General features: G+C 45.9%; 1 protein-coding gene across 2 annotated transcripts in view; it reads right to left on the bottom strand.

Moving 5' to 3' along the window:
- LOC147703580 (transmembrane protease serine 9-like) overlaps nucleotides 1-19045 on the bottom strand; it is a 1394371-nt gene that overhangs the window by 1237254 nt on the left and 138072 nt on the right. For both annotated transcript variants that reach the window (XM_086931925.1, XM_086931926.1), the window contains exon 4: nucleotides 2082-2117. In XM_086931925.1, the coding sequence (XP_086788051.1) occupies nucleotides 2082-2117 (36 nt within the window). The remainder of the gene's footprint in view (nucleotides 1-2081; nucleotides 2118-19045) is intronic.

The following is a 19045-nucleotide window of genomic DNA, read 5'->3' as shown; positions in this document are numbered from 1 at the left end:
TTGGCTTGATTTGAGTTTTTGTTTATCTGCCTGTGAATATTCAGTACGCCATTGGCGTTCGAGTTTTTTGCAAGATACTTTGTAATCTCTTAATTCCAAGGTGAACCAAGGGGCAGATGGTATTGTGCGTGTTGGACGAGATAGTTTGGGATTAATTAGAGATGTGCATGCATCTTTTATCCAGATGGTGTATCTCTCCGTAGCTTCGTTTACATCAACCGATGGGGTAAAGGTAGAGGCTGCTAGACGTTCCTCCAATGCTTTCCCATCCAATTCCCTCCATGGCATATAGAGCTTGGCAGGTTTCCTTTCCTTCCTTGCTCTAACTGACTCAGATGGTTGAATTTTAAAAAGGACTGCTGAATGATCTGTCCATGCTAAAGGCTCCGCATGGCTAAACTTCAGGTCAGGGTTATTTGTAAAAATCCCATCTAGCGTATGTCCCTTTATATGTGTGGAACCCCTTACCATCTGAGTTAGTCCTGCCGTCAGCATGGAGTCTACCAGAATTGCCGTCTGAGGGTCTGAGTTTTCCTCTAGGTGAAAGTTAAAGTCACCAAGAATAATGAATGATTTGGTGCAGAGGGCTTCTTCCAAGTAAGTACCTATTTCTACGAGAAATGAGGCTTTAGGACCAGGAGGTCTGTATAAGAGGCAACCTTGGAAAGTGTTATGGTTAGAGATAGAAAGTTTAAATCCTAGTACCTCCGTTAACTGGCAGTTCAGTGACTGAAATGTGCCTTGGATCGAGGCGTGGTAGATAATGGCTATCCCACCTCCCCTTTGACCGGGTCTGTCCTGTACCCGACAGCAGTATCCCGTTGGAGTGGCCATAACTAGGTCTGGCCCTGAGGCCGCATCAGTCCAGGTCTCAGTGATAAATACGATTTTAGCCTCCTTTTCTAGGATCAGGTCGGCACATTCAGAACTGTGTTTGACCAGTGATCTAGCATTAATGAGGAGGCAATTAATTATGTTTTCTTCTCTAACGTTTTTTATCTGGTAGGGGTTACTTAGGTCTTTAATAGGTGTCCACAAGATAGCAGGTAGGCGGGCATGACATGTTAGACATACCTTGGACGTATCAGGCATATTATTACCCGGAAATATGCATCTGCATTCTGATCCTCCCAAAAGGTTCCAGCTCAGTAGATGGTTGCGGCTGTATATCCTCCTGGTCTGCACTCTCCCTCATCTGTGCATCAAAAAATGTGGCACACCGGCAGAGCAATAGAGCTGTAAATAAGCCTCTAAATCTATAAGACTCTGGGCAGATTCATGATGACTGGCGCATCCCTGCAAATCAGCAGGGATGCGCCAGGTAAGATGCGTCACACAAGGTAAGATGCGTCACACAAGTTTATCCTTGCGCCACCACAGATGCAGCGCATTTACTATGTGGCACATCGTGGTGCAAGGATAAACAAATGTGTGACGGATCTCTTGTCGGAAGGCTGGCGTATTGCTGGAGTCGTGTTGCAAGCGCGACGCAACTCCAGTAATGCTCGTAGCCTGCCCATACATAACGTGGTGCGTCGTGTCTTACGCCTGCTTTAAGCAGGCTCAAGGTTTTGACGCTGTGGCGTCGGAAAAGTGACTGAGTGGAATCTTGTAGATTTCACTCAGGCACTTTACTGAGGTTTTACTGCACCAGAACGCCCCCCCCCCCTCCGAGCCTGAATGCCCACATGAAACCTGACACAGGTTTCATGTGGCGCAGGGCTTTACAACGTGACACATCTCCCTAGATGCGTCACGTTGTAAATAGGGCGCAACGTGGCGAATGGGGCTTGGAAATCTGCCCCTCTGCTTTTAATAACTCCTCCCTTTGTGACTCCTCCCCCTTTCTGTTGCCACACTTTGACCCTCAATGTATGAGTTCCAGGAGCACATTTTTCATATTGGATTATATGTAAGCCAACTGGATTGTTTCTCTGACAACAGAGCATTTGTGTTTCACATTGCAATTATGTATTTTTCTGACCAAGACATCTTTGCAGAATTATCGCCCCCCACCTCAATCCTCACACCTTCAAGCCAACATATTGAACTATGAGTACAAGCCTGGAGGCTGCTCTTACCAAGGGGTCCTGTTGTGTTTGGAGAGGTGGCATTGCCTGGAAAGAAACATAAAGAGATGGCCATCAGATATATAATATTGAACTTACATAGAAATACCACACTAACAACTCTTTAGCAGTCTGATGCACTAGTGCATATATTTAAGATAATACACATCAGTTTAACTAGAAATAGCATAAAAACAAAACATGTATATCAGGCTTTAAGTATTAAAGCCAAGGCTAGTTAGTGGCTCAGTTCCTTGAGACCACCATACACTCAGAAAAGAAGAAGCTGATGACATGAATAAGGCGCAAGTACATAAGAGTTCATTTATATATTAAACCATGTGTTTGGATTCCTTGAGACTCTGCATCTTTAAATACTAAATTAAAAGCATTGCAACTACTGACCACATAACTGAAAGTGAAATGTCCGCTGTCTAATAAAGTTATTTTAACACATTTTTATCTGCAACTTTGAGTCAATAGGATTGCTGTTCTATGCAGTATATTTCCGTAGACTGGGTTTAGGCAACTTTTTGTTGTACTACTGTGAACTCTTGTGAAATTTGACAAATATATGTTTGCTGAATTTTACAGGCATGAAACTTTGGGGCATAAGTACAAGGACTGGCTAAAACTACTGCTAACGCTAGTTAGTGGCAGGTTTCTTACCGCTGTGTACCGCTGAAACTATTGCCTTGTTAGCGAAGCCAGGAGGCCTTGCTGGTCCTGCATCTGGAGCCTGGATGCCTCGCTGGTCCTGCATATGAAGCCTTGAGTGGGATGTGGAGGTGCTGTGGAGTTGATGAGCTGTGGCTGTGGCAGTAGACATTGAGGCGCGGCGATCGCCCTTACCTGGTGGTGAAGTCTGGCAGGGCGCATGGCAACACATTGCTGACCTGTGTCAGAAGACCTACTTGAGCCCCTTGGAGCTGTGAATGGTAGAGGCGCTCCTGCGCACCAATGTAGGGAGGTCTGCAGCGCATACTGCGATTCACCACTACACTGGCGTGCACTGAAGGGATTACCAACGGTGGGCGGTGCCTCTCTGCATCACAGGTCTGATGAATTTGTCCTGGCAGGAAGCTGTGGAGGGGGAGGACCCTGAGCTGTGCCAAACTTGTGTGGTGGGTGCGCCGCAAATTCACGCCTAAGGGGGCCCTGCTGCATCAACTGCAACAGGAGGTTCCCCAGCGGACTTGGAGGTGACAGCTGTACCCAGGCTTGCGAAATACCACCTGGCTGAGGCTCCTGCTGGCTGAGTCACAGATTTGGAGAGACCACAAGCAAACTTGAGAGAAGGCTCCGGATGATACAGAACTCAGCAGCCAGACTGATCTTAAACCTGCCCAAAAGGACCCACACCACCCAGCACCTGAGAGACCGTCACTGGCTCCCCATCCAGAAAAGATGCCAATTCAAACTACTGGCACACGCCTACAAAGCCCTCCTTTACCAAGGACCAGCATACTTCAACCACCACCTGAACTTCAACCAACCATCCAGCAATGTTCACTCCACCTGCCTTGCCCTGGCACAGACTACGTGTATCCGCCCTAGCTACAGTGGAGGATGCTCCTTCTCCCACTTCGCTGCCAAGTCTTGGAACTCTCCCTCTTCACCTCTGAACATCACCCTGGCTGGTGGACTTCAGGAAGAAACTCAAGACCAGCTCTTTGACTAGCCCAGCATCACAGCGTCTGAATACCCTCAAGGGTGATAAGCCACGCTCTACAAATACTGATTGATTGATTGATGCCATTAATTGTGTCATACAATAGCTCAGTTTTTAACTGGGTTTTTTCCAGTAAACAATAACATTGTGTATTTATGGGTCCGTGCGTTTGCGGGCCATGGCCCAAATCTGTATTTTATTGTAGGTCAGCTAATATCAACTGTGTTGTTATGGTTAAGACTCTTTTTCTATTAAAAGCCATTTTTTAAGTTTGCCTATCACTTGGGTGGTCTTTGATAAAGTTGCACAAAACATCCATTGACATAGCATGAGTGACTAAGTTTCAGCGGGACAGATATTATTTTGCAGCTCCATCCAGGAGACAAAAAATAAAGGGGATAGCATTTTTAATGTAAACTTCCATTGGAAATTTGCTGTCTGCTTCAGCACACACCTCTGAATTGAATTACAATGGATTATGTTGACCGCATAGGATTATGCCACAAGCCACTCAAAAATGATCCATTGCTAGCAGCGATAGCATAAGGCAAAAGCTCCTGACCAAACTAAGGACTGCAAGGCTCTGGATTGCAGGTTGGAACTGTACTGGCCCCTGGTCACCCAAGATTTAAGGGAGAACTTGCCCACTGGCGACCTCCAAGAGAGTACACCCTACATGATCATAGTTCTTTTGACCCAAGATAGTTACTATACTAAGTGTGATATTTACTGTGTTCTTGGTTACCAGTTAACTGGGCAAGGAAGCGCCCTGGCAAAATTGGGTTGCCGAGGTGGGTGGGTGGGAGGGTTTATGGGAGGTTGTTGTTATGCCATGTACACCACCAGTTATTGCAAATGGTGTTTGATTGATGACCTCACACAAACAGGAAACGACGACATACATTAACACACTGCGGAGTAGGTAACACAACACAATTCACACCTTGGAGCATTTCCTGGATAACATCGAATGTCAGGGTCCTAACAATCAAAGAAAAACTAGATAAGTGCTAGCATATTTCGATCGGCATGATATGCAGATTGCACTGCTCCAGGAGACACACCTCATGCACCGCTCTAAAACTCATGTAGCAACAAGATGGACTGGGCTAAAAGTATGGGGAGGGGACTTTAATATCATCCTCCATCCGTTGCAAGACCGTTCGGCGTCTGCAGGTGTGGTAGGCAGGTGGGCAGCGGCGGTGCTCCACGAGGGGATGGAGGACCATGGCCTACAAGATGCATGGAGGGTGAAAAATCCAGATGGGAGGAGGGGACATATCACTCATACATTCATAACTCCGGGTCGAGACTTATTTTTTGGTTGATGACAAAGGATGTGAACAATTGGGTGTGCAGTATTAAGCATATTCCCAACTCCCTTTCTGATCATACACCGGTGCATGTGGTGATACATTTTCCCGAGAGGGAGTTACTGCAATCCCAATGGAGACTGCAGGCATCTGCTCTGCTAGATCAGGTCTTCCTGAGGGGCCTGAGACGGCATAGCGAGATACTGTGATACAAATATAGGCTCGGTGGAGAGTGTGGACACACTATGGGAGGCGTTTAAAGTCACGATCTGTGTGACTTGTATGGGACTCCAAGCTGGGGTTCTGAAATCAATAGGTAATCACATGAGGCTGGTAGAAACAAAGTTAGCGGAATTAGAGAGAATGTACAACTGCACTCCAGATCCTGAAGTGCTAGCACAAATACATGAGGGGACTACAGAATACAATGAGACTGCAGAGCAGAAAGCTAAAGATATGGCCCAACGATATGACGTTACATTTACATTTACAACGAATGCCTTTACAGCGCATGACATTACATAGCAGATGATATTACAACGCATGCCATTACAACGTAAGTATAGGTAAGTATATTATTTTATTAAAAAATGTAATTTATTAAAATTTAATTAATTAAATAAATTAAATTATTTTTTAATAATTAATTTGTACATATATATTTAAAAAAATAGTTTATTTTAAAAAGAACTATTATTATTAAAGAACTATTATTAATAAATAATAACATTATTTAAATTAATTTTTTAAGTTATTTTAAATTATTTATTTAAAAACCTAACCCTAAAAATACCTGTTACCCTGAACCCTAAAAGTACCCCTGTACCCCAAAATCCAAACCCAACCCTGAACCCTAAAAATACCCCTGTACCCCAAAACCCAAACCCAGCCCTGAACCCAAAAAATACCCCTGTACCCCAAAACCCAAACCCAGCCCTGAACCCTAAAAATACCCCTGTACCCCAAAACCCAAACCCAGGCCTGAACCCTAAAAATACCCCTGTACCCCAAAACCCAAACCCAACCCTGAACCCTAAAAATACCCCCGTACCCCAAAACCCAAACCCAGCCCTGAACCCTAAAAATACCCCTGTACCCCAAAATCCAAACCCAACCCTGAACCCTAAAAATACCCCTGTACCCCAAAACCCAAACACAGCCCTGAACCCTAAAAATACCCCTGTACCCCAAAACCCAAACCCAACCCTGAACCCTAAAAATACCCCTGCACCCCAAAACCCAAACCCAACCCTGAACCCTAAAAATACCCCTGTACCCCAAAACCCAAACCCAGCCCTGAACCCTAAAAATACCCCTGTACCCCAAAACCCAAACCCAGCCCTAAACCCTAAAAATACCCCTGTACCCCAAAATCCAAACCCAACCCTGAACCCTAAAAATACCCCTGTACCCCAAAATCCAAACCCAGCCCTGAACCATAAAAATACCCCTGTACCCCAAAATCCAAACCCAACCCTGAACCCTAAAAATACCCCTGTACCCCAAAATCCAAACCCAACCCTGAACCCTAAAAATACCCCTGTACCCCAAAATCCAAACCCAACCCTGAACCCTAAAAATACCCCTGTACCCCATAACCCAAACTATATATATAAAATTACTTTAATTCATTTATTTTATTTATTTTTAGTATTTTTGTAATTAAAAAAGAGGTTAAATAAAATAATATACTTACCTTACAGCTGCTAGCTCCGCATCTTCATGCAATGTATAAAGAAGCCTACCAAAAACGAACTTTAACTGACTTCACTCTGTAAAGCCCTAATAGTCGAGTTGCTGAAACCAGATAAAAGCAGGCCTTAGCAGCCCAACTCAAACTCCTACTACGGGTTATGGTTCTTCCAGACCAAACTGGCTTTATCACTGAGCGCTCCACCCACAAAACTTGCAAACCCTTTTTGCAGTTTTAAACCTGTTGGATGCTGCTGAGGCATTTGACTCCATCCAGTGGTGCTTTCTCTTTACAATAATCCACCCTATGAGGGTTCCTACAGCATTCACGCACTGGATAAAATGTATATATTCAGCACCGGCTGCCCGAGTGCACATGAATGGGCATACATCCGTAGCTCTTGGGATATGTGGGAGAACTAGGCATGGCTGCCCGCTATCGCCAACATTATTCACTATTGCATTGGAGCCTCTGGCATGTATTCTGAGACAGCGACAAGTTGAAACTGCCTTGCGCTTTCAGCAGCGTCCCTTGGTGATATTGATGTATGCAGACAACATGGTGCTATAAGTAGGGAGGGACCCTGGGACGAACTTGGAACAGTTAATTAGGGAATCTATATGCTATGAGAGACACTCAGGCTCGGGAATAAATTGGTCAAAATCAATTATACTCCCCCTAACTAGCTGCAAGAGACCGTCACCCCTGGAGATCATACTGGAATGGAGTGATGAACAGGTTAAGTATTTGGCTATTTGTGCTCACAGTGACCTGAGCATAGTAATACAGTATAACTGTGGGAAAGTGATATACCGGCTGGAAGATCAGGTCTCAAGATGGATACGTCTTCCTTTGTTGATGGCAGACAGAATAGCGTTAATGAAAATTATAATACTCCCAAAGTTTCTATATTTGTTCACAAATATCCTGATTAGCCTACCCCAGTCATTCTTTGTAAGGCTACGATCATACTTGGTCAAGCGGGCATGGGCTGGGAAACAACCCAGAGTAAAAATGAGAAACCTTAGCATTGCCACATGTGCAGGGAGGGTTCACAGTGCCGGATCTAAAACTCTATTACCTATGCGCACATGCGCATTTTGAGCACTACTAGGTGCATGCCCCAAAATATATGCCACACATAGCAGTCGAAGCAAATGCCGTTCACCCTACACCAATGGGGGCGATGATCACATGTGAATGCAAGGGGGACACACAGGGGAAATAAACACTACACACTGCACCAAGCAAGCCTGGAAAACCCTAGTACAGAGAGAGCAGATAGTCCCGCTCTACGCACCAGCTCTACCATTTGCCCATCTTCTGAAGATATCGGTGGCGTTTGAAGTAAACTCACTGACTACATTAAATACAGCAGGGATACGCACACTGGGGGATACATTCAGGGGTGGAAAATGTACTCAACTGACTGACCTACATGGAGAAGGTAATGTCCCCCCATGCTCACTTTCCAATACTGCAGGCTTAGAGCTGCAATCCGTGGTCTGCATGCGCAATTAGCAAAACAGAAAGGAGTAGCCTGGTCCACAAGACTGTTTGTGTGCCGTATGGAATCCGGAACCATGAGTCCATCAATAACACAGATGTGATAGCACTGGGCTAGAAAAAATTACCATCAGCCCAACCATCTGGTGGAGTATCGTCACGTGGGAGATGTATCATAAATCCAGATCTCAATCAATACACCTAATAATGATGCGGAGATGGATTTTGAAGATATATTCTTAGACCACAGTGCTTCACAGGTAGTGCTAATGAAGTGCAGTGCTGGTGAAAAAATGTGTGAAAGAAAAGTGAAGGTAAAATTGACTCATAGGACCAAAAATGAGTTTAATAGATATGGTCCTAGGGTCAAGCCTAAAAACAACGCCAGATAGTTTTAAATAATAACTATATAGTGGCATTTATGATACATCTCCCACGTGACGATACTCCACCAGATGGGTGGGCTGATGGGAATTTTTTCTAGCCCAGTGCTATCACATCTGTGTTATTGATGGACTCATGGTTCCGGATTCGATACGGCACACAAACAGTCTTGTGGACCAGGCTACTCCTTTCTGTTTTGCTAGTTGGAATAGGGGCCTGAGTTGCCCTGGTCATTAAATATGCCCTTCTGACCCTCCTCACATTATTTTTTCAACTGCATGCGCAATTCCCAGAGGAACCATCAATGCTGTATGCGCTACAGCTGCTCCTAACGTCTAATACCCGGAAAAACTCAGGGCCATAATATCAAGGAACGGCAATAACATTAACGCCGCTTTAGTGGCAGGAAACTGCAGCTAAAGCTGCGATAAGGGGCTTGATAATATGCCCTTGTGAATTCTCATAGACGCCCAGGTTCACACCAGAAACTGGGCTTCTATGGCCCCTAGTCACGAAATTATGGAATGCATCTCAGAAAGATGTCTTGACCGCGCAGGATGCTTTCTATGCTAAATGGATTGCAATGCTCTCCTGCCGCTTACAACTGAAGAATGGCATGCGTGCAGTGCGCTCACTGGCCAACTACATCAAATAGCAATTTGAGGGTCATACATTTTAAATTCCTGCACCAGATATATTACACCCCACTTCGACTACACAACTACGGCCTAAGAGAGAATGCAAACTGTACGATGTAACACACTAGAGGACGACTTTATGCATCTAGCATGGAATTTCTTGAGGGTTCATCAATACTGAAGACAGGTTACACACACTGCCAGAAATAGTTGGTGAGAGAGTGGAGTGCACTCCGGTGGTATGCCTACTTGGTCTACCCAAAAGTAGACCTATTAATCGCAAGCTTACGGCGATCACCCTGCTATTACCAAAAAGAGGGTATTGATCCTTAGGGTGGGGAAAGATATCCCCAAACATGAACGCTGGCTTCTTGACCTGGTGTACTGTCGAGATCAACTAAAATATAATGCGGAGCTACCCCCAGCCTCGAAGCCGAGAGATATCTGGGGGCCTCTCTCTACATATCTTTGAAACCAACAGCAAGACTCATGAATAGGAGATGGACTGCCCCTCCATCAAATATGTGTCAGATACTATTTGTAAGGTATTCCTGTGAATTGTGACGGATTCATTTATTGTGATGAGATATTGATAATAATGTGCATAGCAATGGGTAATGTTCCACTGTATTTGAAAATGTGTAAATAAACAAACAAAAAAATCACTGCAAATTCACACGTATGACATTGTTTATCCTTAAAATTCTACTATTAAGAAAATTCAAAGCAGAAGAGAGGGAACCAACCAGAACGTGATTTTGATACGGTGTCTCACAAGGTGCTTCTCCATCGCCTAAAGGAGGTGGGAATAGAGGGAGAGGCTTTGGCGTGGTTGGCGAGTTTCCTGTCTGGGCGTTCCCAAGAGGTTAGGCTGGGCTCCCATAAATCCACCCACAGGGAGCTCAATAAGGGAGTGCCACAGGGCTCCTGTTTGAGCCCCACACTCTTCAACATATATGTGGCCCCCCTTGCCAACCTAGCAAGATCTTTCGGGTTCACCCCCGTGTCGTACGCTGACGACACTCAACTCCTCTTTCCCTTTAAAAATCTCACACCTGCAATAAAAAGATCTTTTGCAGATGGCATGAGAGTAATTGCAGACTGGATGTCATCAAACTGTCTGCAGTGTAATGTCGGGAAAACCGAAGTTATGTTGTTCGGTCAAGCGATGGCACATTGGTCATCGGACTGGTGGCCCCAAGAACTGGGTCCTGTCCCCACCCCCAAAAGCAAGGTCAGAAACCTGGGAGTATTATTTGACCAACAACTCACTTTCAAGGATCACGTCAATCAAGTAGCCGGCACCTGTTTCCGGGCTATAGGGATGCTAAGACGTGTCTTCCCCTATCTTCCGGACCACCACAGAAAAACTCTGGTGCAGGCTCTTGTTATCAGTAGGGTTGACTACTGCAATGGATTGCTCCATGGAGCCAACGAGGAGCAACTCAAGAAATTGCAGGTTATTCAAAACACTGCAGCAAGGATTGTCATGAATGTACCACCTAGGACACCATCCTGCCCCCTACTGACTCAACTTCACTGGCTTCCTGTGAAGAAGCGAGTTCAGTTCAAGACCCTGTGTACCATACACAAGAGCCTAACAGGGATGGGCCCTAAGTATTTCATTGACATCTTTCAGCCCTACATCCCAGGACGCTCTTTGCGTTCCAGTAATCAGCAACTACTTAAAATACCCAGAATTAAGAAAACCAGGCAAGGTGGCCGTGCACTGGCTCACACTGGACCCGCACTATGGAACTCACTGCCGTTTGAACTGAGGTCCACCACTAACCATATGATGTTTAGAAAAAATCTAAAAACCTACCTGTTTCCCAGCTATTAATCGTCATTTTACTTCCGGACACACTTTTTATTCTCACTTCCATCTGCAGTTATAGCGCGGAGATACCCCTTCGGGGGTCTAGTCTGGCGCTTTACAAGCATATAAAATAAAATAAAAAATAAAACGTCTTTATCATCTGACTTGCGGCTACTTCCCATCACTATGAATAGAACTAAATACTTGGCTAGGAGATCCCCCCCATACATACAATTGATCCTAACATGTAAAATGTGTGTTCTTTATATTTTAGCTTAAGTGTGAGAGATCGATCCCAGTGCCTTTAAATGAAATCATAGTGTTTAAATCCAACCCGTGAATTTCCCCTTACGGATGGACCTAGCGTAAAAAATGGAAGTGCTACATAATTCAACTAGACTGTAAACACTCTATCCCCGCCTTTATGAACAACGTCTCTGTGCAAAATATACCAACGAGCTTTACACCTGCTCAATATGTCCGCTTAGCTGTGCTCACCACATCCCACCATGATAAAATAGGAAGAACACTGTGTGAAATCGGCCCATAATTTGTTCTGGGGCGGACATGTCACTGGCATTAGTTACTTAGGATTTTCTGTTGCCAAATGTGCCATGTGACATTGAACCACTCAATACAGACCACTCTCATAGGTTTCCCAGCTTCATTCTAATGTTCTATCTTTCATTCCACTAATCTGGGGTAAAACTACCCTGCTAGGTCATGGCTATTTACATCTGTCTCTACCAGGTAACTTAATCCAGTTTCACTTTTTTGACGTATACTGCCGGCATGTATTTTCCGAATCCGGCCAGCTCCGAGCGCACTGTGCAGGTCAAGAGCCATACGACTGCCTCTTCACATTTCCTGACCCCATACCTTAAGAACATTGGGTTTAACAGCATACAGGGATGTTGGAGCAGGGCGGGGGAGCAGCATACCAGACGTACCAAGGACTCCACTCAGTAGTTACACAGCCTGCATTTAACAATCTTCATTAAAACTAACTAGAATCAGGAGGACACGTTTTTTGGAAAATTGCGTGTAGATGCATCAAGCAGCGCCGAAGTTACAGGCAAGTCAAAAAATGTTTTTCCTGTGGAAACTGGGTCCTAACTATATCTACCTACTGGCGATCGCCAATAAGTAGGTAATATGTATATACATATATATATATATATATATATATATATATATATATATATATATATATATATATATATATATATATACTACCTACTGGCTATCGCCAGTAGGTATATATAGTTAGGATTTTTTCTCTATGGGACTTTTGAAAATTCTATGTCTAATAACTTTGGCGTTTGTGGACGGAATCGGCTGAAATTTTCAGGAAAATGGCACATTTTGTTTCTGAGCAGCCCCTGAAAATTTGGGGGGGGGGTTCGTCAAGGGGGGGCCGAGAAAAAAGGGGGGTCCCAAAACGCATTTTTCCCATGTTAATTTCCATAGGGCGTTTGGCCTCACTTTTAGCTCGAACGGCTGAATGGATTTGCACGAAACTTGGCAAAATTGTAGGGACTGTTAGCTCGATGTGCCTTGGCTGGGTCTCAATATATATGCTCCAGTGGATTTTGAGAAATTAACGTTTTAAAAAATTTATATATCTGTGACAGCGTCCCGGATAGCGCTCCAGATCGCGTACTTTTCGCGTCACGGAGCTTTGCGAATCGATGCTGATTGGCTCTCCGGTGTCTGTCAACATTCTAAACAGTCCGGAGCGGCCGCCATCTTGTCTCTCGGTAGGATCGAGAGACAAGAAGAGGTGAAAAACGAAGGGGGAATTTAATGAAAGGGGGCAAGGTAGACCCCTCTTGACCCCCTAGGAATGATGTTGGGGTTATTAAAGGGTCCCGTGGGGAAAATTAAAAAAATTTGATTTTTCCGGTAGAAGCGCTTCTCGGTTCGCAAATTAACGGCTGAATGGATTTGCACGAAATTTGGCAAAATTATAGGGACTGTTAGTCTGATGTGCCTTTGCTGGGTCTCAATATATGTGCTCCAGCGGATTTTGAGAAATTAACGTTTAAAAAACAGGTATATCTGTGACAGCGTCCCAGATAGCGCTCCAGATCGCGTACTTTTCGCGTAACGGAGCTTTGCGTAGCGAAGCTGATTGGCTCACCGGTGTCTGTCAACATTCTAAAAAGGCTGGTGCGGCCGCCATCTTGTCTGTCGGTAGGATCGAGAGACAAGAGGAGGAGAAAAACGAAGGGGGAATTTAATGAAAGGGGGCTAGGTAGACCTCTCTTGACCCCCTAGGAATGATGTTGGGGTTATTAAAGGGTCCCGTGGGGCAAATAATAAAAATTTGATTTTTCAAGGTAGAAGCGCTTCTCGGTTCGCAAACTGGTAGCGAAACGTGAATTCGCCATTTTGTGTTTCGATTTCATTAAATTACTAGGTATAAGGGGGTACGGGAGACGTATCCTGACCCCTTTTGTTTTCTGAGGGTGGCTGAGGAGGCTCATATATGTTGATACATGTCTTCCAGCGGCTGTGCGTGAGCATTTTTTTTTTTTGTTGCGTGACGTCTGTTAACGTTCGATTCGATGGAAATCAGGAAGTGTTGACCGCCATGTTGTCACTGCGAGTAAATATTTTGTTTTAAATAATTGTTATAAATTAATCCTTATTGATAAACATTGTCTGCGCCATCTTGTCTTTTTTGCAATGCCACACTTTTGTTGAGCACGGCAGCCATTTTAGATGCCTTGACAAGACCCACTCTCTGCACGCCGCCGATCCTCAGCATGGCTCCTCACCCTCGCAAGCATCTCCTCCACGCACTGGTCACCCCCGCTCTCTCTCTCATGCATGGGCCAGAAACCTCCTCCCATGTGCGCTGCTCTTCCCTGAGAATCACACCCTGTGCCCGCCCGACACCACCCTTTCACCCTATTCACTACCGCACCCTCTGACACTCTTCTTCCTCTGTGTCCGATTGTTCAGGCCGATCCCAGGCTATCACCTAGCCCTGCAGATGTAGTTTATGGCCCCAGCTGTAGAGAATCACCCCTCTTCAAAGGAGTTACAGTAGATCTGTCACACCACACGCGTTCCTACTATCTGATAACCATCCTGTATTGTGCTTGGGGAGGGGATTCTCACTGTGAGGGTGTGTGGGACCGAGCCTGAAGCGGAAGATTCCAGGGATGCCTCTTTGTACATCAAAGTTTTTACAATTATGTGTCACATTATAAATATATAGTACTCCAACAAAGTAGGATTATAACACTTTAATAACTTTTAAATATATAGAACGCAACAAAAACAGTAAATACATTTAAACATTTTTTAAAAAAAAGAAGCAACAATGGTCAGTAGCTGTGTTTTGTGCGAATAGTCCCAAGGCAGCACAACGTGCTGAGTTCTGGAGGGCACCCAGGTGATGTTACCTGGGTGCCGCACTGGTTTTTGGTATCCTACAATGCAGCTCCGAAAAACGGTGTGGGGCGTCCCGGGAGGTGCGCGGGGAGGCCTCGTCAGTAGCGGTCTGTTGTGCGAATAGTCCCAAGGCAGCAGAACGCGCCGAGATGTGGATGGCACCCAGGTGATGTCCAGTAAGTTGTCGCACTGGTTTTGGCATCCTACAATGCTGCTCCGAAAAACGGCGTGGGGCGCCCCGGGGAGGGGGGGGGATGGAGGCGGCGTGAACGGGTCTCCCCAGGTGGAGGCTCGTCGGCTGTACTGGGGCGCCCATTTACCGTTTCAGTTGCCATTCCGCCCGCTTTTGCTACACTGTGCCTCATCCGCCATTCAGCTGTTTATCGCCCGCTCTTGCGGCTACAGCGTCTCGCTCACCATGTAGTTGAGTTGCGCCCACTCTTGCGGTGCAGCGATAGGCGGCTGCCACAGGACTCTTAAAATGGCGGACGGCTCTTCGGATTTGGGCCTGGTCCACTAACATGGCCCTGGGACACCTTGGAACTCGGACGTCCCCTGAGCCTTGAAGATTTTACAAAAGTCTTGGGGGCTCCCGACTCCTGCAGGCTTCCGGTGGGGAGCGGCGGCCATGATTGCTCGCGGAATGACCACGACGGAGCCACAAGATGGTGGTGCTCTCAGGCTGACGCCAGCTTTAGTCTGAAACATCTAGAAACAAGGTGGGGCTTTCATCGTTTGGGAAAAAAAAATGTTTTAATCCAATGAAAAGTGATATTTTTAGGTCATATGATCAAGCCTTCCATCATTAGGAAACCAAAAGTAAAATGAACCAATGAAAAGTTTTATAAAGAAGTCACATGACCTGTTATGCTTACGTTACGCGCTGCTATAAAAAGCGTAGAAAATCCGTTGGCACGTGAGGCGGCGTCAGTAGCGGACCGATGTGCGAATAGGCCGAAGGCAGCACAACGCGCCGAGATCCGGATGGCACCGAGGTGGTGTCCAGCAAGTTGCACTGGTGTGGCCATCCTACAATGCTGCGCCGAAAGTCGGCGTGGGGTGCCTGGGAGGGGGGGGGGGGGGGGGAGGTGGCGCAAACTGGCCTCTCTCGCCTCCTCAGGTGGAGGCACCTGATGTGCAGTGCGGCGCCCCTTATCTTTTCACTCGCCGTCCAGCAGAGTTGCGCCCGCACTTGCTGCTACAGTAGGCCGAAGGCAGCACAACGCGCCAAGATCCGGATGGCACCGAGGTGGTGACCAGCAAATTGCCGCACTGGTGTGGCCATCCTACAATGCTGCGCCGAAATTCGGCGTGGGGCGCCCCGTTGGCCTGTGAGGTCGCGTCAGTCAGTGGGGGCTGTTTGAGAAAGCAATGTGATGCTGTGCGTCGCCCCCAAGATGGAGGCTCCTCGGCTGCAGTGGGGCGCCCCTTGGTGTTTCACTCGCTATCCAGCTGAGTTGCGTCCGCACTTGCGGCTACAGTAGGCCGAAGGAAGCACAGCGCGCCGAGATCTGGATGGCACCGAGGTGGTGTCTAGCAAGTTGGCGCACTGGTGTGGCCATCCTACAATGCTGCGCCGAAAGTTCCATGGTCCGGCGGAACTTTTTTCCTTTTCCTTTCTGCATCTTGTCCCACAATCCGTTTAACCTTTAGACACGACCAGGTCCCTGAATGTGTGCAGGGGGACGCTATTGATTGAATCAAAATGGCGGCTTCACACAAAGCTGACTCAAGCGTTGCTGGTGATGCTATACAGACAAAAAATGGTTTTCAGTTTGTACATTCTTCAGGATTTTTCCATCCAAGTCTGCTTGAGAGTTTGTAGAACAATGGCTTTAGATCTTGCCCTCCCCTCTTTTGACTGTTGGTCTTGTTGCCTATGTCTTCTGTTGTCATTTAACTGAACCTTTTTTGACTGCCGAAAGGGGTTCTGGTCTGACCGCTGGTTGGTGGAGATATTTTGACTATATCCTGGACCTGCCCGGCCTCGCCCAAAATGGCGCCGGTATAAATGGGACTCGTACCTCCTTGTTGTGTACTGGTTGCACAACCTTGATATCACGAGATACGTATGCAGTTTTGAAGCACATGGCGGGCGGGAATGAGAATTGATTGAATATTTCGACATCCCTATTGATATTAAGTTCTGATGTGTTATTGATTACTGTACTTTTGAAAGTTCGAATTAACGTCACCCATGGTACTTGCCCGCAAATGTATATGTAGATAATTTTATTGTAAGTGGCCCTGTCGTATTTTAATTACAAAATGTACGTCCACCGATTCCGCAACTGTTAGACACCTTAGTTCTTGCAACCTAATGGCCCGCTCGTTGCGTTCCTCTACAGTGTAAATGTCTCCTCATCATATACGATTCCAGTTTGCTCCGTGGCCGGCCCACGTGGTTATAGGCCCGTATTTGTATACTGACATTTTCACAATAAAGGTTTTTAAAACAAAACATGGTAGTAGTATTTACATTGGTAAAGTTTTTTATTTTAGTCACTGTTTTCGAATCAGTAAAAGGCAAGTGAAATAAAGCAGTCCAATTACATGACGGATAAAAGGTATAATACGCAGGAACGCAGTAAAGATAAATGGTCAAGGGCTGTTGTGTTTTTTACTCCTGCAACATAAAGTGATCAATATGAATCTGATATTCGGGCGTATCGGCGACTAAGACAGCAGGCCGAGCATCTTTTGCTCAACGGCTCCGTCATGGGACGAAGAAACGCCCTTTTGCTAGAAAAAGGAATATATTTTACTTGCATGACAGTTGTAAATTTTCCGGGAAAATACATTAGCCTGGAACATTATAACATATATGTTTAAGAAAAAATAATGTTCGAAAGCAATAAAAAGCGTAATTTTTAGGTCATATGACCAAGCCTTTCATCATTAGTATAACAAAAGTAAAATGAACCAATGAAAAGTTTTATTAACAAGTCACATGACCTGTTATGCTTACGTTACGCGCTGCGCGCCGCGCCCCGGATCCCTTCCGGGAAGCTGCGCTTCGCGCACTGGAGTACTTCCGGGTGCGCTAACGCGGCGTGTCATATAACGCATTACGCGACAACGTAGGTCCAGAATATAGTCAAAATGTCTCCACCAACCAGCGGTCGGAACACAACCCCTTTCAGCAGTCTAAAAAGTTCTGTTAAATGACAACAGAAGGGACAGGCAACAAGAACCATCAGTCAAAGAGGGGAGGGCAAGTTCTTCCCTACCGGGTCACGTTGGGGAGCTACCGGAACTGATCGAATTGGTAGTCTTCAGTGTTTCTGGATGTTTCAGACTGAAGCTGGCGTTAGCATGAGAGCACCACCATCTCGTATCTCAGTCGTGGCCATTCCACGAGCAATCATGGCAGCCGCTCCCCACCAGAAGCCTGCGGGAGTCAGGGGCCCCCAAGACTTTTGTAGAATCTTCAAGGCTCAGTGGACGCTTTCGAGAATGGGGCCCAAGCCCTAGCAGACAAGAGTCCGAGTTCCAAGGTGTCCCATGGCCATTTTAGTGGACCACGCCCAAATCTGAAGAGGCGGCCGCCATTTTGAGAGTCCTGTGGCAGCCGCCTATAGTTGCATCGCAAGAGCGGGAGCAACTCAACTACATGGTGAGCGAGACGCTGTAGTCGCAAGAGCGGGCAGTAAACAGCTGAATGGCGGAAGAGGCACAGTGTAGCAAAAGCGGGCGGAATGGCAACTGAAACGGTAAAGGGGCGCCCCACTACAGCGTGTCTTCAGGTCAAACGGATTGTGGGATAAGGTCCAGAATGGAAGAGTCATCAAAAGGCAAAAAGTTCCGCCGGACCCCGGGAGCCGGCCGCCTATGTCGGGGGCGATCTTAGGCCACGCCAGGGCAACACGACTTGGGGAGGGGGCAGAAGTCAAGCGCACCCTCCCAGTCCGCGCCACCACACCGTATGTTGAAAATCTGAAGCCATCGTTCTACAAACTCTCAACCAGCCTTGGATGAAAAATCTTGAAGAATGTCCAAACTGAAAACCAGTTTTTGTTTGCATAGCATCAGCAGCAACGCTTGCTATCAGAATGCATGAGTTTCATGCTCGATCGATTGAGCTAGCCGGATCAGGCAACAAAAAGTATAAAATAGTTATGTAAATAGTTATTTAATAAAATGTTTTACCCTGTTACTTTGCTGGTGTGTTGTATATATTTATAATATTTGCATAGAGTTTATCGTTATTTTGGGCGGGGTGGGTGGCGGAGCCGAGCTGTCTTGCAGCCATCATGGTGTGGAGCTCAGTTCATCTCACTAGTTTCGTATTTCTCATGAAGGGTTGTTCCTAATGTTTCTATTTTAGCGAGGTCAAAAAGAGATCCCATTAGTGGCCTACTGATTTTGCTCGATTATTTTTTTTTTTAACACGATTTTTCACTATCTGCAAAGACTAAACAGAGTATTGCGGCTTTGTGCTTGTTAGTAAATAGAGAATGAACCAAAGAGAATAAATTCTAAAATAGTAAATGCTTGGATAACAATCAATCAAATGGAGAGACAAGCAGGCACGACGGATTACAAT

The sequence above is a fragment of the Lissotriton vulgaris genome, chromosome 7, assembly GCF_964263255.1.
Source record: "Lissotriton vulgaris chromosome 7, aLisVul1.2, whole genome shotgun sequence".
NCBI classification, from domain to species: domain Eukaryota; kingdom Metazoa; phylum Chordata; class Amphibia; order Caudata; family Salamandridae; genus Lissotriton; species Lissotriton vulgaris.
The sequence above is the reverse complement of the archived record's forward strand: the minus strand, read 5'-3'. Positions and strand labels throughout refer to the sequence as shown.